At 41.9% G+C, this 27,289-nt stretch overlaps 1 protein-coding gene across 1 annotated transcript in view; it reads left to right on the top strand.

Annotated features, from left to right (window-relative positions):
• Nucleotides 1-27,289, top strand: part of TTLL5 (tubulin tyrosine ligase like 5) — a gene marked incomplete at its 5' end in the record, with an annotated part of 134,973 nt that overhangs the window by 76,638 nt on the left and 31,046 nt on the right. Inside the window, one exon of the mRNA XM_082485216.1 lies at nt 3,254-3,408. Coding sequence (XP_082341342.1) covers nt 3,254-3,408 — 155 coding nt within the window. The remainder of the gene's footprint in view (nt 1-3,253; nt 3,409-27,289) is intronic.

Raw genomic sequence — 27,289 nt, forward strand, 5'->3', positions numbered from 1 at the left:
GATTTCATTTTCCTATTTAAATTACAAAGCGCATTAACAAAAACAAACCCCTCAACTCTTATATCCAGTGCTTTTGGGTATCATTCTATGTTGTGGCGTTGCTTTCAATCTTAAATTTATTCAGAAATAAATTTATCTGAATAAAGCAAGACCACAGAGACCAATTCTTTTAAGCTTATGTGTCTCTGCAGTCAAGAAGGCAAGTGTGTCGCAGTCATAAACTTACCCTGTAATGCTTAAATAATAATAATTTAAAAAAAAAAAAGAGTATTTTGGCATTATGCAATAATTTCTTTTGGCTTATTAGCATTGTATTGAACAAAGTATAACAGTACATACATGTGCTGTTAAGTTTTATAACACAAGGCTCTCTATTGATATGGTTGTGACAACCCACATGTTCTTCCCTCACATATTTCTTGATGTTAGATAAGAAATAGAAGTACATCAAGTGGTGTCTCCTTCCATGAGAGGTTTTGGGGATTTACTGTTCCATTGTGTTCTTCACTCAGTGTGTTCCTTTGAGCTTGTGACCTTTTTGCTGTCCCCAACAGCTTAAAAATTGTAGCAAAACTTACGAATCATTGTATCATACGAGAGATTAGCTGTATATTATCTTGCCTTTTACAGACTCCACAGAAAACGTACTGATGTGAGGAGAGATGTTTGAAAATAGGGGTGCTTGAAGTGTGCAGTGCAGCACACAGGTTTTCTGTCATGCTGTCAGTGTCAGAAAAATATTCTGGAGTCCCTCGCTGCTAGTGGAAAATGTGAATCTTGCCAAGCAGGAGAGTTTGAACCCATCTTGGTACAATTCAATGTGAAAACTAACTTTATTCATGTAGATCCATACCAGTAACCTAACCGCCTTCCCTGTTGAGCCCCACTAGCCTGCCTTTCTTGGGGTTTTGGGGGTTTTCTTGTTTGGTGGGGGTTTTCTTGGTGTCTTGTTTGGGTTTGTTTTGTTTGTTTGTGGTTTTTTTGTTTGTTTTGTTTTTCACTACCACAATTTCTGAAGCTGCAAACTATTTTTTATAGAGATGGTGGTATCTGCTTTGGTCCAGGGGCTATACATTATCTTCTTTTGTGCCAAAGTAACCATTGATTTGCTGCTTAGTATTTGCCCCTCTAAAGGGAAGAATACAGTTTCATCAGGTGCACAGGAGGACTAGTGACTATGGAAAATGGAGCCGCTCCACTGAGCACAGATGTTCTGGGGGTGCCCCAGCAATCAATCCACCAAGGCAACATCGTGGCAAGCTAATTATAGTAGTTGAAATGTCTCAGCGCATGGCACAGTAATAAGTGTTAACACCCATCTGGGTGGGCTGGCTGCAGCTAAACCTTATACTCTTGCTGGTTTTCTCCCTCATTCTGGATCCCGTGCCTGTATTTAATCCTGCTGTAGTTTAAACACCTGTCTATCTGGAATGTGTGAAATGTTACTACAACCCATGCTAAGCTATTTGCTCACCTGCTTTGCTTAGAAAGACAGCTTTCAAATAAACAAAGACACAGTATTAAAGAGGAAAGAACATTGCATTAATAGAGCAGGGATGAGGTGGTAATTCATGAGACTAAATGGTTCTTGGTATCAAGATGATGAGGATAGAAAATTGGATAAAGTAATCTTCTTTTCATATATTGGATGTGTTAGCAAAGTTGTGATCACTGTTGCTTACAAGCTAAGAATTGTATATATCCAGTTTTATTTGCCATGTTGGCCTCTGTTTGCCTCGTTTGCCATTCTTGCTTCTTTTCAGACAATGAACACTTTGTGGCCAGAAACTGTCATTGTTAGGTATTTGTATAGTGCCTGGCACAATCAGAACTAAACCTAATTAGATGCTTTCTGTTATTGCAATGAAAATTGCTATTGCAATGAAAATAACTAAATTTTGCAGAAGTCAACAACATTTAAGGGTGAGACAGAGGCACCACAATGACACCTGATGCTGTTTTCCATATAAGATGGGTAGCACTGCCCATCAAGTTACTAAGCTTGTCCAATATGTCCCACTGTAAGATCTTGGTTTAAATTGTAATGTTCCATTTGGACTCATGTTTTCTCTGCTTAATGTTAGTAAACATCACCTTTGAGATCTGGAGCAGATGCAGAGCTAGTTGTTACTCTTCTTTCTGTCTGTGTCCTATGTCTCATTGGGCTGTATACCTTCCACTTGCCACAGAAGTGAGCAGGGGCAATACAGATAAGTCTTGTTTGACACATGACCTAAATCTTGGTGCAGAACCGGGTCTGTTCTGTGCTCCTAAAAAGTAGCATGTGCTCATGTAATCAAAGGCACTCAAACTTAATTCTGGCAATGACTGACTGGGAGTCTTAGCTTTGTAACCTTTGTAGTGTTTTGTAACCTTCATAAAATGTGGTTTGTTTGTTTAGTTTTTTTTTTTTTTTCAAATGTAAACTAATACTTATACTGCTGTAATAGATACTGTTATGTATTTAGGCGCTCTTCAGTAAACCAACAGATACTGTCTGCTTGCAGAGTTTGATCTTTCAAGAAGATAAGCAATGCAAGAGGAATGCACAGAAAAAGAAACAATGGAATACACTTTACATGCTTAAAAACACATAGATAGTTTCTTTAGAGCTTGATATAACAAACATACACCTAATACGATAGTCTAAAATCGTATTTACTTGTATGAACAGTTTGGAAGTGGTTGGGCGAGAAGTTTGTGTGTTAGTTTGGTTTTGAATTTTATGTCTAATATGAATGCTGTTGGGTTGTGCTTGTATGTATGCTTAGAGAGGGGCAGAGAGAGGACAGGTGCGTATGGCTGGCTTAGTGACACAGCTCATGATGACTGGGTAGACACTCTGGTTGATCTATGCTCAATGTAATACGAGCTTCTAGCTTTTGATCAGCGCATGTAGAGTTAAATATTTCACATGGCAGGAATGTGATGTTGCTTTCTTACTTTAGGATTTTTGCCCCATCTTTGTCCTTTTCCTCCTTTGTTCTTCTGTGAATGGAGGGGTTGTAGTTTTAATGCTGTTACTTGAGCTCATCTCAAGCATGGTGGCTGTTGGTGTCCTGTCTCCTACTGCTTTATGCAACTACTACAGTTTTTCTGCATCTGAAGATTTACTTTCTCTAGCAGTCTTCTCTGAGTACATACTATATCCAGTTTACTGTGTCACACCTTTTGTTCTTTTCTTGGCTTTTAATTGTTTCTGATGTCTGGGTTTTTCTTTTTTTTTTTTTTTTTTTTTTCCCCCCCACTTTAGTTAACAAACCTGAACTTGGGAAGTGGAGCTATAAGCAAGGGGAATGCAGCTGCCCCACAGAGCTACCAGTCACCACTCGACAAAAAAGGGTCCTTGTGGGCTTTTCGGTCAGACACTCATATAACTGACAAAAGATCCGTCTCTTCAGCAGTCAGGTAAGTTAAAGTTGCTGCTCCAGCTTTTTGCAGGAGAATGCAATGCACTCAGGAGCTCATTTGTAATTTGTTTGGCTTCTTGCTCAGAAGATAACATCTAAGGGCCTAGTACTGGTTCTTCTCAGGACTATCCCGGAAACTAGGCCTATGAAAGTACAGCTATGTTCCCAGACCTAGCAGGTTCACAGTGAAATAAGGGCATGGATGAATATGTAGAATGAAAGGGAAATATCTGTTTCTCTTTGATTGTTTCTCATCCCTGCATCTGTAAGTTTAGGTTTGCTTGTGTTGAGACATTTATGCAGAATGCATGCTTATACCTGATACTGCAGAAATCTCCCGTAAGGCCTCATCCTCGTGCTTTTCCTTGAATGTCAAGTTTAGATTGTTCAAAGATAGAGCAGCATCTTGATATGTTCATGAAAGTTTTTTTTCAGATGGCTTCTTTATGCTCTTTATTAATTTTGGACATTGGAGCTTATATTTGTGGCTGATATACTCATGGGACTCAGGGCAGAGGACTGATTCTGCAGTAAAACCATTCTTCCTGGGATTGAAAGAACAGCAGGATTTACCCTGAGGATTCTGGATTGTGGAAGCTAGGAGCAAGGCGAGCTTGCTGCAGTAAACTAGGCTGGATACAGGCCTAGAACTGCTGGAGATTTGAGTTCTTCCTTTGCCACTTCAGTAAATATTAGTTATTCATTTGCCTAAGTCTGTATTTTTGTCTTTTAAAACTGAATAATCAGGCAGAGCTTCTCCAACACATGAGTTTAGGACTGGAAAACACTGTATACAAGAAAATACTGGTTCTTTTCATTGATGCCTGAATGCTACTGGAAAACAAAGGGAGGTGAGAGAGGCAGACACACAGTGCAAAAGTCATGTGACCTGAGTGGTCATTCTTTCCCAAATGGGTTCTTCAATAGGAGGATTGGAATGGGATTTGGAAAGCTCAAGTAAAATTGTTCTTATTTCATCAGTCGCTGCTTTTCATCCTGCCTAAAGAAGAAGAATTTGAGAAATGAATTCCTGGCCTGTTTCTGTTCCAGCACAATGTTTGCCTCTGGGGTTCAGAGTTATTGAGAGAGGTGGTGGTGATTCTGCTCTTGGAGTCCAGCCAGGCGAGCTATTACCTAATCCAAATAAAGAACCTATCCAACAGGTGTAAACTGCCTTCTGCTTCCACATAGTTCTAGAGAGCAGCAGAGTGCAGGCTGTCCTGGAGCTTCCGTTCCTTTCTCAACTCTGCTTGCACCTCTGCCTGCGCTCACAGACATAGCTGGAAAAGGATTACTCATCATCAAAATCTTCTGTTGCAGAACTCTGCAGAAGTCACTGTAATTACCACATTGCTCTGAAACCATTTCAGTTATATCTGAGTTATACCTGTATATCTGAGAACCCACTGTTTAATGCCCAGAACTCCACTCTGAACTACTTACAGGGTTGTGCCTCATTTAGCACTGTATGCATAGTTTAATGCCTTTAGAAATTGTTTTATTTTGTACAGCAATGCAAAAGTACTTCAGAATTGTCCGTCCACAGCTGGTATAAGATTCCATTTTCAAACCTTTTATGAACCATTTGGTCTTTCAGTACTTGCTCTGTTTTTGTCCTCAGAGCCAGAGACAGAAAGATGTCTTCATACCCTTTATTGAGTTACTTTGTCTTCATGGTTGCCTGTATCAAATGGCCAGAATACTGGGAGTTTAAAGTTTTTTGTAAATCTGGAAATGGAAAAAAAGGGATTCTTGAGGCAGTGCTGGATTACTTAGGCTGTGAACTTTTATTTAATGAGAGAGTCCCAGAAGAAATATCAAGGTCGTGATATACGGAGATGGCTATCTTCTATTGTTAATGTCTTTTTTGTTACTTGATCTGTTACATTGGAGCCAGCAGTTCATAGAGGATCATCTGACGGGTGTCAGCCTGTGCTTGGTGCTGGATGACTGTTTGAAGAAAAGCTTCCTGTTTTGTTCCATTAAGGTTCTGGTCTATCGGTTGTAGAATTCAGCGAGGATGGAAATGTTTTGTAAATGGGTCTCTTATCTGTCTTGCACTTGGCTCCAATTCAAACATCTGCCTCTGAAGCTTAGTCGTTACAGTTTTTGTATGGCTCTGTGGTAATTATGTGCCATTTTAGTGCTGCTGAGGTCTGTTTGAAAACTTTGTTTTGATGCTTGCAATCTATAGGATTCAGGCTATTCTTACAAATCTTCCTCCTCTTTAATTCCTACCCTCCCAGTACTGACTTATCTAAATGTTTCTCACAAGTAGTTCTCCCTTCTTTTGTTGAATTCTTTTGGCTCTGAGATCAGGTGCTGAATCAGTAGTCTGATCACCAAAAGGCAAAGGAGATCTTGAGTTTGTAATATAGAGACAGGGAACAGTTCTGGAAATGTTTTAATGTTATTTCAGAAATCTGCACTGCTGTACCTTTTGAGATTATTTTTTTTTGTCACTTTCTATAAGCATCGGCTCTATTCCCACTCAAATGATGGTTTAGGCTTTCACTGTGCCCCAGACAAAGCACCCTGCAGGGCTACACAAGAGGCGAGATGTTCCAAGTTGTACATGGTCTTACTTCTGACTACCACAAAGTGGCTGCCAGCCTCTGCCATGCTGGCTGCAGTCCTGCCTTTGCCCTCTGTAGCTCATTGAGACTATGCCAAATCTGCTCTTTCCTTCTTTAACCCTAGTCCTATCTCGGTGCCCTATTTCAATTCTATCTCAGCTTCTCACTCTGTCCATCAGGCAGGATTGTCACCCTTTCACATTCTGCTGTAAAGCCACTAAACATGGTTACGTGTTTTGTAGAAGTATTTAAGATTCCCATATATCATTTTTATCACAACTTTAGTAATGCAATAAGGACAACAAATACGAAAGTGACCCTCATTATCCAGTGAAATTCTAGTCACTGAAGCCAAGATCTTACTAGAACTGCTCCTGAAAAAGCATTATCTTGAAAGCATTCTCAGTTGCATAATAAAAGGTAAAAAAATCAGGTGTTTAAGAGAACTAAGCTTGTTGATTCAGAACCTAAACTAACTTTTGAGTACCTGTTGGCAAATAGTTGCATAATCCGTAGTTGTGGGGATGGTAGACATTCCTAGAAGCTTCTGGCACTGGAATCTGCAGCTGCTGTGTCACTTTTCGTTTTGAAAAAGATGGTGGATTTCTCCTCAAAGAGTAACTTGATCTCTGCAGGTCACTTAATCTCCAAGACCTGGACCAAAGCTAGTCAGAAAGATTTCTTTCTAACTGGTACAGATTTCTTGTGTTTTCAGTGGGCACCTTGCATTCAACAACAGCCATCCTTGCTCATATTCATCTCTTAGAACTCATATGGGCAATCAGTTGGCAAGAATTCAGCAGTGAAATGGTCAGTGTTTTCTCAGACCTCTGTTTCATTAGCTTCTTGTTCTTTTCGTAATATCTTTCTCAAATGTAAAGACAAGACCAACCTAGCTCTTCTAAAGTAGTCGGCATATTTTTCCCTCAGATCCTCTGACAAATTTATCTAACTTGGTTAGCAGAGGCAGGCAAGCAAGCTTTCCTGTCATCAATCAGAGGGTAGAATGGCTGTCCAAATTATACCAGACAGCCTGGGAGGGCTACTGCAGTCAGAAACAAGGGATTCTCCTCTTCTCATTGCTTGACATGCCCAAAATACTTCTTAGCTCATAATTTCAGCCAAGATGCGCATGCTCATTGAGAAATGATGTTTTGTTGGCAGGCTGTCTAATCTGGGTTAAATTGTATAAAATGAGGCTTTCTCAATTTTCTTATCTAAGGGTTTCTAAGTTTAATTATCTCTAGTGTGATTCTCAGTGGTAGTAACAGCGGCAGCTGCTCAGGGCTTCACGGGCTGTGTGCACATACCTGCCGTATGTCAAGGTTCCCAAAGAGGCTCTGCTTTGTGCATTTTCATTTTTATTTCTCCTTGCCTGGAAATATCAAATGGGGTGGGAAACTAGAAGATGCTGCCCAGACATTTGGCATCTTAGGCTTTCAGGAACCACAAACAGCATGCCTCGTGTCTGGAAATGTCTGATAGGCAGTAAGCCTGTTTCAAGATCCCTGCAGTCTCTTGAAAGCTAGAGGCTGCCGGACTCCTGTCCTGTGCCCCGCTTACCAAGTGGTTGGAGTCTATTTGTTTGCACAGCATCTGGGTGCAAGCTAACTTGGAGACTGCGCTGCACTGATGCCTCTGGAGGAAATGAAGGGAGAAAGCAGCAGGGACTGAGGTCTACACAATAGGCCTTCAGTTCTGTTTGAGCAAACTGCATTGACCTTAACACCTCCCTAGCTAAGCAGCACAGAAGTGCCAGAGCAACAGCAGACCAATAGCACTGAGTCCAGCTCTGTGCTAGCATAGCTATGTGTCTGTTCCTTGCTCCTTGTACTGTTTCTCCTCTTCTCTCTAATTTAATGCCTAAATTAATTCAGTTTCTTTGAGGTGGAGGAGTAATTGAGGGTGGGTACAGTGATTTTTCCATGACTGATCCCCTGTCTGCATCTCCTTGACAGCTCTGTCATGCTAATTCTGCCTGTGGTCCTTGAGAAGCAGCATTTCTGAGAGCCCTGAATTTGGGGTTTGGTCTATTATTACCTTCTCTGAGCAGAAGGTTTGAGAAGGATGGGCAAAAAATAAAGCACTTCCTGGGTAGCTGTAAGTTCTTGCACCTCATCCTGTCTCTAGTTTGGGCATTGTTCTTCCTCTACCAATGCATATTTGTGCCTGTAACAGTCTTCCACTGCCCCAGCAACATCTTTTTTTTTTAAACACATCTCCCAGGGTCACGGATGACAACTTGTTAACTGTGGAAGTGAATTGGCTGACTTAAACTTCAGAAATACATGGCTTGCCTTGTATTTTTTTTTCTATATATATATTTTGGTCACACTAAAGCAGCTTGTGATGGCAGGTCCAATTACTCTCCATCCTGCTCAGAAATCGCCCTGAGCCTCAGCACCATGGGTTGGCACAGTCCTGAAGGATCCCTGCTTCCCACAGCTAGGCCTTGGCTCTGTCTGTCTGGAGCCTCCGGGAGAGGAAAGGCGGAAAGCTCGTGACTTGCCCAGACAGTCTGAGGCCTGGCCCTGCAGCCTCGGCTCCCCAGACGCTGTTGAGTCGGACTTGGCTGGCAGCCGCCGCACTGTTACTTTTCCGAGGTAATAAGTGAGATTAATCGCAGGACCCTTTCCAGAGGCGAAGGGGGTTTGGGCTGCGTGCAGGGAGACTGTAGGAGCCAGTGCTGGGGCTGTGAGCTGGAGGCAAGAGCTGGGGCCTTGCAGCAGGGCAAAGTGGGGCACCAGCGGACTTGTGCGAGTGTGGCCTCTGTGCTCGGCTACTTCTGGGAGGCTTTGCTGGAGCTGCAGCCTGGGGCATGGCTCTAGCTGAGCACAAGGGCCACAACATCTGAGTTACCTGTGTCTGCTGGCCTTGGGCAATTATGGTTTTTGCAAATAGTTCTTGAAATTTGACGGCGGCAGGTTTCTCTTTGACTGCATAGCTTCCTTTCAGAGAAGATAAGAGGATCTTTCCAACTGTTCCCAGCAAGGAGCCCATGTTGGTAGGTGCAGGGGAGTGACAGGGGTTTCGTACCTTTCCCCAACCAATACTGCGCAGTGGTTTGGGTTTTTCTCATTTCAGCTGCCTCCACAAACTGACCTTACCCTAACGTAAAAATAGGATTCGCCGTCCTGGACTGGGCTGCTGATCTGTCTAGTACCCCTGTCCTGTGCTTCAGAGCAATTACCACCGCCATCTTCAGTAGAAGCACAGGGAATGTTCTGATGGGCAGCAGTGAAATTCCCTGTCTTGGGCAGGGGAAGCTTGCTTTTATCCTCCAACTGTGAACAGCTGGCTTGTAGTTCTCACAATACTTTCTGTTCTACATAGTCTAGTGGGGATGTTGTCATTAATCATATAATTTACTTTCTGGAAAAACTGTAGTCTCATTGAGCTGTAGCAGCGAGTTCCACAGGTGAATTACATATTATGCAAAAGTTTCCTTTTTTATTTTTTTCCCAAATTTGCCAAAGGTCTCTGCAGCCTTATTACATGAAGGCAAACAGAAATGCTTAATTTATTTTCTGCACTATTTATTCTGTTTCTATCATCTCCCTTACTTGTCTCTCCTAAACTAAACATTCCCATTCTTTTCAAGTTCTAAATGGAAATCTTCCCAGCCCTCTAATAATTGTCTGGCTGTCTTTATAGAGATGACAAGAAATGAAAACAGTACATCAAGTAGGAGTAAAACATTGGTTTTATGTAAGTAACACTGTTGTATCTTTATTTTCTAACTCATAACTTACATATATTAATATCTTGCTGGCTTCTGACCATGCTAAACACTGAATTATTTTTTTAATATGCTGTTGTTTTTCTTCAATTATTGCAGTAAATGTAAAACTGAGCAACAGGTATAGGCACTTTGTCTTGATACAAATTTTTTTTTTCTCCTTCCTCACCAGTGAACTCTCCTCTTCCTGCTTCTAGCTGCCACCAGTGGATTTTGTTGGCTGTGATGGAAGTCACGTGCTGTTTTCTGTTCTAATAAGCATCTAATTCAATATAGAACAAGTTGAAATCTTCTATTATCTTGCACTACTTGACGTAAACCTCCCCCCAGCCATCCCTGATCTTAGATCTGTTTGAACTATCCTGTGTAGGTTCTAGATATTTCATGTTGCAAAGTGACCAGCAGATCTCCCTTTCCTCTCCATTTATTTAAACCTCCCAATCACCATTAAAATAGCTTTCCACAGTGGTATTCAGAGGGTTAATGTGGCTGTAGGTCTCATTTCAGTAGCTCTCATGGGGAAGATCGAATCTGCTGCTTACAGCCTTCTAGGAATGAGGGGACCCCTGTAGTTGTAGTCTGGTGCTCTGCAGGAGCAGCTCTGGCCACAGCAGCCTTTCTCTCTAGAGAAGTTCTGAAAGGGTTACAAGGGAGCCTTGGCTGTTTCTTTGAGCTATTTGGAAAGGACGGGCCTCAGACAGCTTGGCAGGAACCTGGGGCCCTGTTTTTTCCAGCCCAGCCCTTCCTTCTGCACAGAGCTGTCAGGGAATCCCACGAATGTCTGGTTTTTCCCCTTTCCTAATTTTTTTTTTTTTTAGTGATATTTTTCTCTGTCTCTTCCCCACAGAGGGACCTCAAGTTTTGTCCATTGATTGGTCTTGCAGGTAGTGAGGTAGAAACGAAAGCTGTGCTACTATGCCACAGCTGTTGAATTAGTTCACAGTTGTGTAGCTGAGAAGGGCATTGGGAATTTTCCCAGAAGAGCGTCCTTTCTGGCATCCATCTTAGGGCAGGTCCGTCTGGCCTATGAACAGAGAGATTGAATTGGGCCCATCTTTGAACTGTGCTATTCCTGTGGGTCATAGTGAGGCGCTTTGAAATCTCCGAGCTGTATGTTCTGTATCCTCCCTCCCAGACACACAACAGAATGCTGCTTTGTAAAAATGGAAATCCCCTTTGTAAGCCAGGCTTATGAAGGACAAGACAGGTTAGCAACCTTTCCTTCATTTGCTTCACGCTCTCCAGGGCTGTCCTGAAGTTGAACTCATTGTGAATATTTTGGAGGTTTCCAGGTCTGCCCTATACCTTTTCACTTCAAGAAAATGGAGGTGTCTAGAGGGTAGTGTTAGAAAGGAAGTTTGGTTACTGGTGAGAGCAAAGGTCTTGAACAGCTGTGTTGAAGACATTGGTGTTGTACAGCTGAGAAAAAGAAATCAAATTAGGATCAGTAGGCCTGTCAGATGTTGGGAGCAGGGTGTGATCTGAGATCTGTGTGGATAGCCTTTCCAGAAGGCAGCCCTCATGTGGGGCAGTCCCTGGACAACTCTCTGAAGTCAGCAGCCAAAGGGCCTGGAGTCAAGCTCATATGAGGCAAGAGTTTCAGTGACCAAGTGTGAATGCCAGAGCAGGAGGTAGCAAAAGGGGCCAAAGGGTTTTCCTTTCCGCTAGACTTTGTTTTGGGGCTACCTTCCATTGTACAGTGAAGTTTCCACCACCAATACACGCTCATGTCTTCCAGTGTGACCTCTTCTGAGGTCATGCTTTAGCTCGGCTTGCTCAGATTGATTGTGGCGCTCTTTTTGATGTTTTATCCTGTGACATAAATGGGAATTCCCTGCCAAAAGCTCAAAGAAACCCCTTTCTTATCCCTGGAAGTGTTAGTTTACCTTTCCTATGAAGATCCTGCTTTGTCACCTAACTTTCCCCACCTTTCAGACTGGGGGAGTTTTGTAGCTGACACAAGAGTTTGTGAATTGTATGATGTTGGCTCCATGACAGCCTGTTATTCTCCAGGGCTACTCTGGGCTGTAGGTATCAAGCAGCAGGTGTTTGTGAACTATGCAGGGCTCCAGTGTTTAACAAAAAACTCTTTTTCAAAAGCGGGAGGGGAAAAAGGGCATAAAAAAGTCAGGAAGTATATCAGCTTCCTATGCATGTGGTGACAGCTTTGCTTGGTGATCCTGTTCATGGGTTTTTGAAGTGCACATATATTGTGTAATCTGAAGAAGATGGGGCAACCAAAACTCTAGTGTGGAATGCCAGCTTTTTGTTTAGGGAATGGTGTGAATTGTAATAATGAGTAACATTTGTGGTTAGTAGTACTTTTTTAGTCTTTACCCAACACTGTATAATATCAGCCAGTGAGTGGTTTGACAAAAATGCTCTGGGTAAGAGGACTTGGTTGGTAATGAGGAAGAAAGCATTTTGGTGGCTCGAGAAAGCTGGTTATTCAGTTGTCCAGAACCAGTGCCAATTACAGAGATTAAGTGCACTGTTAAAGGTAGGCTCTGCAATGTCAGGATGGAAATACCGATTGTATCCAGAGTCCTTTATCACAAGCAGTTATTCCTAGGGTTTCATTCCATAACAATAGCTGAAAGATGGATATCCTCTTCAAAAAAAAAAAAAGGGGGGGGGGAGGGGCAAAAAACCTAGGTAGTGCTTAAAGATACCACAGTTTCTACTCTCCTCTTGTACTCACTCAACTTTTACTAACATTTTTCATCAAATTACTGTCCACAGCAAGCAGGTCAGGAGAGGCCAAGCCAGCCTGGCTGTTCCAGGCCTACTGAAAACTGGCCCTGAACAACAACCTTTTGTGAAAGGAATTTCAAAGTGAGTGCGTGTTATCAAAGACTCTGTTTATGTTCCAGCTGCCGGTATCCATGATGTTGCATGCCTTCTTTGCTAGAATTTCAGATTGCATCTGGCTCAGTAAATGTCTTCCAGTGCCCTTTCTGTCTTTCTGCTACCTGGCACATGGGACTTGCCTGAAGAGTTAGTCTAAAAAGATTATCTGGCAGTGCTGCACATGCTACTTGGCAGCTGTCTGCCAGCAATGCTTAGCCTGGGCAAGAGTCACCCACTGGAGCAAAAGGGCTGTGGCTTATGTGGTCTTAATCTTTTGTATGCATGAAGAATTCTTCATTTGCTTGATGTTGAAAAAAAATAGTTGTAATCTTCTCTGTGAAGAATGTAGCCAACTTGGGCTGTGAATGTCTTCAGTGTTGAAAATTAAGTTTTTTCTTCAAAATTCAGCACGAAACTTTCAGTTTGGTAGACTATGTGAAGAGGAGGAGGAAACCTCAAGTCTGGACCATCTGTTTCTTTTTTGATATTGAGATAAAGATGCTGATGAGTAAAGAGGTGTCAGCTTCATTTAGCATTTTGAAAAGCTGGAGATTGTGAGACTTGAAATTGAGTAAGTTTAAGAATTTTGATTCTTGCTGTTAGTGACCGAGTATAGCTCCACAAAGAGGTAACAGTCATACCAATAAAGGCTTGGCATTCCTAGGAACTATTTGAACTTTCAGATCCACATCTCTCTTTACAACTGACTTAGTATTTTCAGGGACTTCTGTTTTCTGAGATTTTTAGCCACAGAGCAGCATAAATGGAATAGTATTCTTTGTACTAGTCAGAAGCTCAGGTTTGACAGTGATGTTGGTCTTTTATGGTACTGATGAATAAGTATCTCTGATTAATAGCTTCTATAACTTATAAACAATTCTGAATTTCCAGTACTCATTAAAGACAACATTCTGGTTACAGTGTAGTGACTTCAACTTCCCATGGCTGTTTCTTTGAACTGTGGTGCTAGGAAAAAAACCTTGAAATAAGTTGTTAGTGTTCTGTTCAATATATTTCTGATCTCGCTCCACTAGAAGACACTTGCGTGTAAGATTCTTTGACAATCTCATGATGCTAAAGATTTTGGCTTCTCTGTAAATATTTTCTGGTAGATGATAATTTGAACAGCAGTTAAAGGCTTTCCAACTTGGGCAGTCAACATGGCAAAGAGAACACAATCTCATCTGTTGTGAAGAAATCAAGGAAAAAGTGTTTGTGGAAGATCTAAGCACAGGCTCTTGAAACTTTCAAAGAAACTTATTAAAATAACTTAATAGATACTGATAAAATAATTTTGAAAGCCCAGTTTTAATAATTGGATTATCCTGGTGTATTTCAAGAAACTTGGATCCAGTCCATTTTTAGTCATTTAAATATTTTGTCCTTCTGTTCAGAACACTGTTTGTGTAACTGATTTTGTTTTTTTTTCCTAAGGTCAGAGTCCATGTTTTCATTTGTTTTTGAAATTCCACTTTGCTGCTGCTGATGCTAACCCAAATGATTTAAATATGAAAGTATACTCTATCTGTGTAAGGAGAGCAAAAGTTACACACATTTCTAGGTTGTTTTGAGGCATAGGGGACAGAATGATTCATGTGGTGCAGTGGTTTTCTTTATTGGTATTTTCTGAACAGAACGAATTCTTTGTTAACATATGGTGACCTCTGAAACGTTGCAGAACCTGAATATGTGAGTGTAGACATTAGGCCTGTGTTACTGAGGAGTATTTCTGTGAAAGGAATGACAATTGTGGTGCTGGATAACTTGTTTGCATGTCACTTTGAAATTATTGAAATTCCTGATATCATGTAACTTCATAGATTGTGAACTTCTCTGCTTGCTGCTACAGAATGCATGGTTGTTTGCATCTTGTTTATCAAAATCTCACTCTGGTGTTTATGGTGTATATTGTTAGGTAGCAAAACTAGGTAATGACTACTCTTGTTGTTTACTTTCAGGTTTTTTCTATCTGTTACTCACCTTTATGCGAGAGCTTTCTTACTATCTTATCCTCCAAGTAGTCTCTAGAGAGCCATAAACACAGTACCCAACATGAAGGTTAACCTCTGCGAACATTACTATATTCAGCTCAAGCCATCTCGAGGCTGCCTTTGGACTCTTATTTGTCTTTACTACTGAATCATTTTCTGTGAAATCTATCAGTTGTGGCCTTTGTGAGAAAAGTCTATTTAGAACATTCGCTGAAACATTGCAAAAGGCATCAAGTACAAAGAAGTGGCATATAGTGGAATTTTTTTGATTGGACACTGGACACTATTGTTATTGTCCTCTCTTGATGTGCCTTATCTATTCTAGGAGGGGACTCTTGAAAGGACATTATTCCACTGAGTGGCTGGGATATTTTAGTCTGTTCTTATAAGGGTTTAGCATTTGCAGCTGCATCTTTGATGTGCTCATGCTTAGCATTACATGCAATCACTTGGTGAAATTCCTGAGGTAGTGATTCCATGGTTCCCATCTGTGTTCCTGAGTCTGGGAGCTTCTGACTAATTACACAATTTTCTCTGTACGCTGTAGGAAACTATTCCATTTTGGCTCTAGAAAAAGGGATTGGGTTGGACTGGAATATAGCACTGCATAACTTTTTTTCATCTTTAACCACAAATTCCTGTGAAAGCTATTGCACTTCCTCTGAAGATACCTGCTCTTGGCTTTTGGTTTCTAGAGTCATTAGAAATATTCAACACCCATATACAGTCCAGAAGACCTAGCAATTGAAAGGCCTACCCAAAATTGGTCATTAAGGAACCAAGCAATGTTTCATCCCTAAAGAAATAGCACCATCCCTAGGTTCCTATTCTTCTCAAACCCTGAGGGGAAAAGATGGATATAGTATGCAGTTGGGATGACCACTAGAGCTGGCACAACTGTATCATAGATTCTTCTGTCCACATTGGAGGAGGAAACTTCACAAATACGGGTGCCTGTTCAAATGGACAGAATCTAAAAGCTTTTTTTTCTAGGTGCTGTGCATAAAACTGGTGCTTACAGTCTCTACCTTCTAGCCTGCAGTTGTAGGCAGAGCCAGAAATCTCACCTACTTGGGTCACCTAGACCTTGAAGTCTTTTACATATTTTGCAACTTGAGCATCTTTTGCAGACAGGGACTGACAGAGAGGGATCTTTCAACAAATCCTAGACAAGTCTGGGAACTGCCTTTTAGAGTGTGCCAGCTCTTTGTACTATACAATATAATTATCTGAACATCCTTTTACTCATCTTCCTCTAATGACAGTCTTTGTCATCAGATTTAGCAGTTTTCTGGAGAAAGATACCATCGACCCAGTTTACTGAGGTAAGGCTGTGCCTTTTCTGTAGTTGCAGAGGTCTAATCACAAATTCCCTGTTCTCTGTGCTTAATTGTGGTCTGTCAGCTGGCCTCCTTGGTCAGCAGTGCTTTGCTGCCTGCTGGGGAAAGAGGGAGACAACTGAGTGATTTGGGGCTCTCCCACAATTTTCCACTTCACCACCTGCTTTGGAAGTTGCTGTAGAACTGCCAAACATGCTGAAGTGGTTAAGTGTACCAGCTCCTAAAGAAGCTGAAGGGGAGGAGTGGTTCTTGCCTGATGGGTTTTCAAAGGGAGCTGAGACTTTGAAGTTCTGTTTTAGCAGCTGCCAGGTATGCTGCCTCAGCCCTGTGCAGCGCTTCTGCCCCCAGTCTTCATGTGTTGCATTCTTTACAGTGCCAGGGTGGAGAGAGGGAAATGAAAGAAAATCAATTAAACCAAGAGTGTGGGCATTAGCAATAGTGTTGCTTTATTATATTTTACCCTTTGAGTTATAGTGCCTTTTGCCATGTGTCAGTGAAGCACCTTGCACTTGCTTGGGCCTATTAGACTAATAAATTTGTTTCACTTTGGTTTTCTTTGCATTTCTAACTTTATGTCACCTCCCAAAATAATCATAGTAATTTCAATCTTTTGTTCTGTAATGGCCACATAAAATAGGCAGAGATTTACATCTGTGATGCCCCAGAACTCCTTGCTGAGACTAGAGGGACCAGATGGTCTTTCCAATAAGGAAAGAGAGACAGAAATGTAGTGGCTAAACCAAGGCTTCATATAAAGGTTCTGTTACGGCAGTGACTGTTGTCTGTTCCTGCTTTATCTGCTGGAGGCAGTTAGCTGGGAGCTTCCCCTTTATTCACTTAACTCTGCCAGAAACAAGATGCTGTAACTCAGTTTATTCCACCAAATATTGAACCTATATGATAAAGTGAACTCCTCCATGATTTTTCTTGTTGAAACATTGGTTTACTGGAAATGCTGCAGGCTGAGCTCTGTTTTCAGGCAAAGAGGTAGATGCATCTCAATAGGAGGTATGAATTTATGGAACAAGATTAGGAGTGGAATGGGGACTGTATTCTGTATAGCTTAAAACAAAAGACAAGCATGGAGGCCAAAATTATCATAAACTGGAATAGTTTCTCCTGGCAAGGCAACATGCTTCTGTGGTATTAATGCTTGGAGGACAAATTGCCAAAAAAATGGGGAGATTCTTGCTCTGCAGTACTTGAAGAGCTTGCTTTTCCAGGTGAGGCTTTATAAAAATAAGTCTTTTCACTCTTTTCTTGCAGTTCTTTATAATTTAGTCCTGGTATGTCATCACTGGTTTCCGGAGGCAATGGAGGGGGGCAGATGCTTAGGAAGTTTTGGGAAGGAGGTGTACTGGTGCTTTTGTTCCAGTGCTGGCTATATATTTTTCTAAATTATCTCTTTTCATATTAAAAATTGATAACATGTAATTCAAAATTGAACCCGCTATGCTGTTCTGAAGTTATTTTTTAGGCTGCATTTTAGCTATCAGCAAAATATAGCAAATTTGTTTGAAAAATACCTTGTGGATTTTTAGGGCATAATTCTTTTCTGAAATGTAGTTTTCTGCAAGTAGGGTATCTCTGGAGGATTCTCGTAAGGAACGCTGCAGGCCTGGAAGACTTCTGACAGTTTTAGCTTGAGAAGGACATTGATAGGAACTTATGCTGCCTTGGTTGAAATAGCCACTTCCAGAATGTATCTTCCATTATTTCTAAGGAAGTTGGGTGACCAGTGGAGTGAGGGAAAAATACTCCTTACCTCTTACAGTACAAATACAGTGTTGTGTGGCCATCATGGGGTGTGCAGGGATTCCAGAAAAGCTAGCTGTAAAACAGCTAGCACCACAACCCTGGGATTGCTTTGGTGCCAATGTGGCATGCTGCTCTTTCAGATGGCTGAAAATCTGTACATCGTGGTTTGTGTGTAGTGTCTGTTTGTGGTCTCTGTATCAGAAGCCTTTCTTTTTTTTCCTTTTCTCTTCTGCGGTGTGTGTGTGATTGGATAGTCTCATCTATGCAGCATATACAGTTACTGTGCCAACTTCTGCAATAAGTAATAATTCATGCTAGTATTCTGTTTTTGTGGATCTGAGCACATTTTACCACCGCCCCCCAATTATATTTTATGTAATTGCTTTGTTATAGACTTTAGAAAGCCTGTGCTTCACACAGTCACCTTTTCTTATTCTTTCTCTAACTCATTGTTAAATGTTCAGGAAACCACAGCAGGTGAGTTATCTTTTTACAGGAAGTAGAGATAAAAAATTTTCTCCCTTAACTCCAGCATAACAGAACTGCAAAAGGAACCTGACGAGGAAAAATGTTCTGTTTAATAGGTGGGAGATTGCTCTCAAATCCAGTCTATTTCTTATCATACCTTGTTACCTGATCTAAATCCACTGAGGAACAAGGAGAGCAGAAACTACATGTAGAATCAAGCTTATAACATGGGGAAAATTAAGAATGTTAGAGGTACCTCTTTGGCCATCATATAAGTGCTGTTCAGCTTAGGGGACTGTGTAAGTCTGTCTTTTTTTTGTTGGGGAACGCCTTTAGCTTCATTACGCTGGAGCTAAGTTGATAAATTTCAGTTCAAGGGAAAGGGTCTCTTGAAGAACTTTACTCTGCCCTTGTATCAGTGCTTGGGGAATTATCCAAAAGTAAGAGACTTAACCACAAGCGTACAGCCTCACAGCAAGGACCCAGAGAAGTGACCTTTAGTTCTTGTTTTGTATTTTTTCTTATTTTACTGTATTTCAGCAGCTAGATGTTATACAGCTTTAGTTGTGTTACTGAATGGTAGCAGCAGATGCAGCTTGCTGGTGCTGTGCTGCTACTCTACCTCTTTTACCTGGAGCATTTCTCCTAATATGACTGTGGCCTAGGTGAAACTTTCCACAGTCCCTAATTAGGTGAATTTGTACACCTTTTCTCTGGAAGTGTAGAACAGATTTCAGCCTTCCTTTTAGGTATATAGATTATAAATGTGTAAGTGTTGCTGCTGTTGTGAAGTTTTGTTATCTGGCTATAATTGTTGGCCTTGAAATTTATAGGCATGTTATCAGGGAACTGTATACTTCAGCATGCTTCATCCCCATAGACCATCTAAGCTGTCAGATTCATCAAGTCTGTAAGAGACACTCATCAGAGGGTCTTCATCTACCACATAACAAGATGATATGTGTACTGCATGTCAAGCAAAGTTGATTGCTTTCATGCACTTCAGTGCGAATTTTGTGGAATCTAGAGGTTTGTCATGTTCTCCGGAGGTTTAGTTAGATGACAAAACACCTGATTAGGAGCATATGACGTCTCTACTCCATGGTCATATGGCACAACTAAAAAAGTCATTTGGGCCTCAAGTGATATAAGACCTGGACAGCCAACTCTGGAGGAACCCTGAAGGCCCTGTAGCGTAATGCCATCCTGTGGTGTGTCTTTTGGGAGGTTGATGGTGTCAGGAGCATTTAGCTCTGGGCAGGGGCAGAGTGCTTTGAGTAATCTTCCCCCATCTCATGAATTCTAACCCTACAAAACTCAACAGCCTGTTTTTTGTTTGTTTGTTTATTCTTCTCAAGTGCTCTAGATTTCACCAGTTTAGCCCAACTGTGACTTTTCACTTGCCTCTTGAGACTTGAACACAGAGCCTGAGCTGCTTGCTTCATTCCCCATTCTCTTATTCAGTGGGATCTTGCAGCTGCTGCTTGAGCACATACAGCAAAGAGCACCACACTCTGGGAAAGCCTACGCAGGAGGAAACTTAATGGAAAATATTAAGGAGAAAAAAATGTGTTTGATGGACTTTTAATATAAAGGGGGGGGAGGGGAAGAAAAGGGGGAAGGGGAGATTTATTCACTGTAATAGGAACCAAATGTTGGCTGGGACAGCAGCTGCACTCTCACTCTTTCCCTGTAAACTCTGTGATCGGCTTTTCAAAGGAGGTATTACAGGGTGCAGGGCTAACTTACTGGTCCTGACTTAACCCTTGCCTCTCTGGAGAGAGGTAGGGAATATGGATTTCCAGGAGAGATTAGTGACTTTAATTACAGACCCAGTCATAAGTATATTCTAGACAGATAGCGGTGCCTATTTACTCTTTTCATCCTCATGTGCTACTGCTGCTATCCACCCATAAAATGCAAAATCTGCTTGGATAAAGCACTAAAATATATGGCTAGGAATAAATAGAGCCCATCAGTCTTTTCCAGTTTAGTTTTCAACAGGCTTGCTTACACTGGTAGAGTAAAAGTAGAAGAATGTCAGTGCAAGTCATGTTTTGTGTTGATCCACTTGATCCACAGTAGATCCTCTGCAGCGTCCTTTCCCATGTCTGTAAGTGGTGCAGTATTGCATCTAAGTTTCTGGTACTTTTAATTTTGTGGATGTGTATATTCACCCCAGAAACTCTGCCTGGACTAGGACAAGTAATCAAATTTAAGGTGGCACTTAAGTCACTGAAACTTAGACATGTTATCTTAAAGTGAAGCTAGACAGTACAGTGAGGTAACTTCACTCAGAGTCTGCCTGCTCTGACTGAACTTCATTAATGTTTTAAAGCTGGGGTGGGGAAACGGCACAACATAGTTCTGGCAGTTGTAGGTCAGATTTAAGCAGGTAATCTTTCCCTAGACTTCCTTATGAGAGCAAAGTGATACCAGGTTTCTGTGTTAGTCTTATTGTAGGTATGTCTTTCTGTTAAAATATTTTTGCAAGCTTGGACTGTGTTTGCAGGTGTGGAAGTACGTGCAGGAAACATGAAGCCAGAACCACCTTCCACTCAGTAAAGCTCACCCCATGTTTGCACTAATTGAAGGTAGAAAGGCTATGTGACTTTGTTAATCTAGATCACAGGGAGGAGATATGCTCAGTTGCCTTCATTTGCTTCTCCAGTGACCTGATGAGCCACAATGGGGTGAAGGTACTGAACTTTGCAGCCAACTGGCTGTTAGTTTTCTTCTTGATTAGCCTTTCTACTAGTGGCTTTCAAAGCTGCCATGTGTAAAGAAAAGAAAATAGTGGTGTTTACCTGCCAAGTATTCCCCAGATCAGAGAGACTGACAGTATTTTGTAACTGGCATGGAGCTAAGGATGCTACTAGGCGCCCAACAAAAATTGGCTCCGCTGAAGGGTAAAGTTTGCTAAGACTGGCAGGTTTAGTGCTCCTGAAAGTAAGAGGTTGATAATGCCAGCTAAATATGGGAATAGATGAGGTAGATCAGGCCCTCCTGCAGAGGTTTTCTAGTGCTCCATAATCTCACCTTGCCCTTCCCCTGTTAGACTGTCACAAGGCTGTTTTGATGCACCTAATTTCTAACCTGCTACATTCATGACCTTGCCTCTATATGGAGACCCAGGACCTAAAATGCACTTAATTCCTGATCTGCAGCAGAACTGAGTTGGCACTACACTGCCTTTGTTATAAGAAAATATTTTTGCTCCAAACCCCAGGTTTTTCAATGGCCAGGAAATAACAGGAATAATTTTCAGAAGTCAGGGAGCAGGAAATAAATTATACAGCAGCATATACCAGAAAAGAAGGAAGCCCATGAACTTTGATAGCACTTGTAAATAAAGTGAAGGAGCAAGAAGGCAGTGGGCTTTCTCTGTATAGCTATTGTACATGTACATCTGGAATAATGTGCTCAATTTTGAGCTCTTGCCTAGCCCAAATACTGATAAAGTGGAAAAAGTTCAGAGAAAAGCAATATATAATCAAAGGCTGGAACGGACTGAGTTGAGGAAAAAGACGGAGTTAAGTGTGCCAAGGCTGGCTAAGCTTGAAGGAGGCATAGCTCTAGTAGTGAAGGTTTAGACCTGAAATAAGAGGAAGGCCATGCAATATACCAGAGAAAATATAAGTTTAATTGGAAATCTCAGGGAAAATTACTGACACTGAACGTGTACCTGCCTGTGGAGCTGTGCAACCTAGAGCATGACACAGGGACTCCTCCAGCCACTGAAACATGCGCTAATCCTGCACCACAAGGAGATGAGTTGCATCCTTTTGCTCACATCTTTGTTTTTGAATAAAATTCTTGTAACAACATCAACTCTCAGTTGAAAGGGGGAATTGTGAGAATAGCAGAGGGGGACTCCTGACATTTGCTAGTAATTATGCACATTAAAATGTCCTGGGTTGCTTGCATTGTGCCTCTGGTAGCTATTACAGTTAACCTGTGAATGGATGTGGAAATTGTAGTTAAATCCACAGAACTTCTCATGTTCTTTGCCTAAACCAATTCAGTCTCAAGGCTTTTGCCATGGACCTTGTGCATTTTCTGTTGTCTCATGGCACAAAGATACTGATGGTAAGAGCCTCTTTTGTAGGTAAAAGTAGCTTAGCTGCTGGGAAAGTGGAAAGAACTAAAGCTGAAACTATTACAAGATGCTGCATCTGTGCCTCATCACTAAGAAGGGAAAGTTTGATTAATGGTCTGGGACAGAAACTCTCCTACATCTCTGCAACACCTTTTCTATGGAAGATTGTATTTGTCGTTTTGAACTGGACTTGAAGCCAAAATGCAGCTCCACATGTTTATTGTGCCAATGCAGCCTTGACAGGCTGCTCATTAACTTTAAAAGCTTTTCCTTGGCTTCTCTTACAGAGCTCAAAAGCAGATTGTAGGCCAGGTGATGGCATCCTCATTTTATACAGGCCAGCTGCTTCCTGCCCCTTCCCTGTCTCCAGGTACCTGCACTGTGGTGAGTTCTGGACAGCCCCCTGTGCCTCAGAAGATCTCCAAATTCCCAGGCAGAGCTCTTTTAGGAATATAAAAATGCTTTGTTAGCCTCTAGTTTTCTGGAGAGCTTTTTCTTTACCTTTGTAACATCTATTCTGCTGCATGTTTTAGGGACTTGCATATTCCAGTGATCAGAGGTAAAGACCATGCTAAAATGCAGTCTCTTGTTCATTAAACTGCACCAAAGTCACTTTTCGTAGACACTTCTGATAACAGCAGAGGCCAGGAGCAAACCATTCTCAAAGACTTGTTTCTCCATATTTCAATTTTTAATTTATTGCTTTTGAAGCTGAGGGGAGGGAAAGAAGGAGAAAAGACAAAGAAAGGCCTTGAGGCAAGCAGCGCTGTGAGAGGCCCGACAGTCCTGTGTCCCAGCCAGGCCCCCAGTGTCCTGGGCTTTGTCCCACTATGTTTATCATTGCTCCATAGCCAGCCCCAATCTAGGGCCTATTGTTAGGGATGTAAGAAGCATGTAGTGTGCCAAAGAAAATGTTCTGTCTTTTTCTGAGTGCCTGAACATAAGTCAGCAGGATGCTGGGAGCTGCCACACTAGACAGAATCATTAGTTACTATGCCAACTACTTTCTAGCAGCTGGTGCCCACCAAGGCTTTGTACTGAAAGCTCCCTGGACTTGCCATACCACCTGAATGCCCTGTGGGAAAGAAGCTGCTGCCCAAGATTGTCTTGCATTCCATGGCAAGGTGGGAGCACTGATTTATAAATGCACTGGGTTCCCTTATTGCCAGCAATAACCCTTGGTCATCCTTAGCTCCAGCCTTTACAGGAAAGGATGCAAAATACTTTCATTGTTGGCTTGTTTCCTCATTTAAAAGGAGGATCTTTTTTTTTTTTCTCAGTTTACTAGACCTCCAGCTATACTGACTCCTGCTGTGATCCTATCAGTTCTCACAAACTAAGTGGGGTAAAACATAGAGGAATATTCTTCAAGAATGATGAAGCTTCATTTTCACAAGTAATTTGAGCCTAGTTTGCGTTGCCTTTCAGTGGGATGTAAGCACTTTTCAAATGGTTCAGAAGTGCCTGCTAAGTGATATATGAGGAGCACCAGTATCCTTCATGAATTGGTATTGTTGCCTGCCATACAGAAGGTGGTGTCAAACAAGTTCCCAGCTGTGCCATTGGAAGAAGGCTTCAATTGAAATATAAATGTGTGTAATATTTATGATACTTGAAAATCCTTAAATGTTTTTTGGGAATATTGGAAGCTTTAAACCCAATTTATATCCAAATTATGCATTAAGAAATTATATTCTGAATCCCTTGTACTCCTGCATTGCCCTCCCCTGGTTATTTCCTCGTAATTTCACATTAGTAAAGACTTTTCTTTGCCCTGTCCTCTGCCGTTGTCTTTTATAGTCCAGTATTACTCATCCCAGCAGTGGCTGTATTGTCATAGACCCTGCTTTGGCAGGTGTTTGGATCAGTTACTTAGTCTTTTAGTATGGACTTGCTGTATGTCAGATACCTCTTCATAACTATAAGGTTCTCAGTAAGTGGTGTTCTGTGGCTTGGTCCCCTTCTGTAGGGAGGCTGGATTTCGTTGAGACTTTTTTTTTTCTGTAGTCAATGAGCAAATATATTAGTAGTTTATCAGTATTTAATATTCTGGTACACTAGCATTAGTTTCTAGTATAGATGTAAGTAGTCGATTATATAAGGGGTGCTTATATTGGAAAAGAGAACTAGAGCAGAAAGGGAATTTGGAACCAGAAAACCTGGAGTGAGTGCATGGTGTTCTTGTACTTTTAGGCTGAGTTGTGATCATAATAGCATGGAGATCTGTTGAGATTGGTCTCTGAAGCAAACCTGTATCTTTTGTGATGCAAAAAGCTGCAACAGAGAGGTCTTATGCTGCCACCGAAGAGGAAGAGGGAATTCTGGCCCAGGCTTTATGAAAACTACAGTTGAAAGAAAGGAACAAAGTGGGTTTCTTGCCAAAAATACTGAGTAGCCCTAAGAGCTGCTGGAAGGACAGAATCTTGCTTACAAAAGGTGGGCCATAATGCCAAGGCTGAGATTTCATGTACATAGTGAAGGCCTGAATCCTGGCCAGGTCTCTAAACTAAGCAACTCATAAATAATCCTGAGCAAGCTGTGAGAAGATTGCTCACAACCAGCCTGGCTGACAGAACGAAACCTAATCTCTTCTGGTGGCACAGGCAGGAATTTCTACTTCCCATTTGCCTGTGTGTGCATCTATGCCTATATCTGTATATGTGAGCAAATGAATATTCAGTCAATTGTAGCATTCAAGCAATAATCCTGAATTGAAAACAAGCAGGTCTGAGTACTGACTCTACAATCCTCGTTTCCATTGGGGATGTGCGGGGTTTTCTGGTTATTTTTGGCTTTGACTAAAAATGTGAGAGTTATGAAAAAGCTTTTCCTTCAGTTTAGGATATTGTCCTGGTTTGATATAGTTATATAGTGTTATAGTCTCTCTACCATGTGAACTCTATAGTATCTGTTAAGGTATGAGGTCCTCTACAGCTTTTTTCCAGCCTTGATTACTGTGCTGAGCTTGTTGTAGAATTCTTTAAGCAGAAGAGCTAACTTCAGGAAGCGTGCAAAGGTGCTGTCACTCTTTGATAAATCATCTGACAGACAGAGAGTAAGAATAGGAGCTGCACCATGATGTTTTCCTGGAGCATGTCTCTGGCAGCAGCATATTGAGACTCAGATCCTAAGCCCTGTTCTCCTGTACCAGGGCAAGCTTTGCCTTAGTTAATCACGGAATCACAGAATTTTCAGAGTTGGAAGGGACCTCTAGAGATCATCTAGTCCAACTCCCCTGCCAAAGCAGGATTGCCTAGAGCACATTACTCAGGACTGCATCCAGGCGGGTCTTGAAAATCTCCAGAGAAGGGGACTCCACAACCTCCCTGGGCAGCCTGTGCCAGTGCTCTGTCACCCTCACCGTAAAGAAGTTTCTCCGTGTATTTGAACGGAACTTCCTGTGTTCTAACTTGTGCCCATTACCCCTTATCCTGTCACTGGGAACCATTGAAAAGAGCCTGGCTCCACCCTCCTTCAACCCACCCTTTAGATACTTGTAAGCCATAATAAGGTCTCCCCTCAGCCTTCTCTTCTCCAGGATAGAGTCCCAGCTCTCTCAGCCTTTCCTCATAAGGGAGATGCTCCAAGCCCTTAATCATCTTAGTTGCCCTTCACTGGACTCGTTCCAGCAGTTCCCTGTCCCTCTTGAACTGGGGAGCCCAAAACTGGACACAGTATTCCAGTTGTGGCCTCACCAGTGCAGAGTAGAGGGGGAGAATGACCTCCCTCGACCTACTGGCCACACTCTTCCCTATGCAGCCCAGGATTCCATTGGCCTTTTTGGCAACAAGGGCACATTGCTGGGCCATGGATAATTTACTGTCTACCACGACCCTCAGATCCTTCTCCTCAGAGCTACTTCCCAGCAGGTCCACCCCTAACCTATACTGGTGCCTAGCATTCTTCCTCCCCAGGTGCAGGACCTTGCACTTGCTTTTGTTGAACCTCATTAGGTTCTTCTCTGCCCAGCTCTCCAGCCTGTCCAGGTCACGCTGGATGGCAGCACAGCCCTCTGGGGTGTCAGCCACCCCACCCAGTTTGGTATCATCAGCGAACTTGCTGAGGATACACTCTGTCCCCTCATCCAGGTCATTGATGAATATATTAACCAAAATTGGACCGAGTATTGACCCCTGGGGGACACCACTGGTTACAGGCCTCCAACTAGACTCTGTGCTGCTGATCACAACCCTCTGAGTTGTGTCCTGCAGCCAACTCTCGATCCACCTCGCTGTCACCTCATCTAGCCCATACTTCCTCAGCTTCCTAATGAAGATGTTATGGGAGACGGTGTCAAAAGCCTTGCTAAAGTCAAGGTATATGACATCCACGACTCTCCCCTCATCCAACCAACCAGTTATAACATCATAGAAGGCTATCAGATTGGTCAAGCACGATTTACCCTTGGTAAATCCATGTTGACCACTTCCAATAACTTCCTGTTCCTCAACGTGTTTGGAGATGACATCCAGAATGAGTCGCTCCATTACCTTCCCAGGGACAGAGGTGAGACTAACCGGTCTGTAGTTCCCTGAGTCCTCCTTCTTGCCTTTTTTGAAGATTGGAGTAATGTCAGCCTTCCTCCAGTCCTCAGGCAACTTAATAACATGTTCTATGGGGACTTTTCAAAGCTGCAGATGAAACATCTCTCTAGAAGAGTGATCCTAAGACTTGCAAATATGCAGGCTTTCTGTTGTCAAATATTTAACACATTATAAAAGGTTGAAGTTACGTATAATGAACTTACATTGATTTCCACATGTAAAGGAGCAAAACCCATGGAAGCTAACAGAAGCACAGATGGGTTCTGCAGGCCATGAGAGAAAAATCAGTAGTGTTTTCGATATAGTATCTAGAAGAAAAGTAAATGCTGTTGTGCTGTGTCATGTGGAGAGAAGGTATTGGAACTGCAGGGAGTTGTGTACAAGACTGTCTATGCTGAAAGAAAATGTGAGCCAAAATTGTTATGGTTTTGTATAATTTTTCTTTAAGTTTAGTTCTTCCTAAAGATTTACTAACATGGTTTCAACTGTGTTTTCCTGGGCAGTTTAAACCAAG

This window comes from Vanellus vanellus (genome assembly GCF_965231255.1).
Source record: "Vanellus vanellus genome assembly, chromosome: 6".
Classification (NCBI taxonomy): Eukaryota; Metazoa; Chordata; class Aves; order Charadriiformes; family Charadriidae; genus Vanellus; species Vanellus vanellus.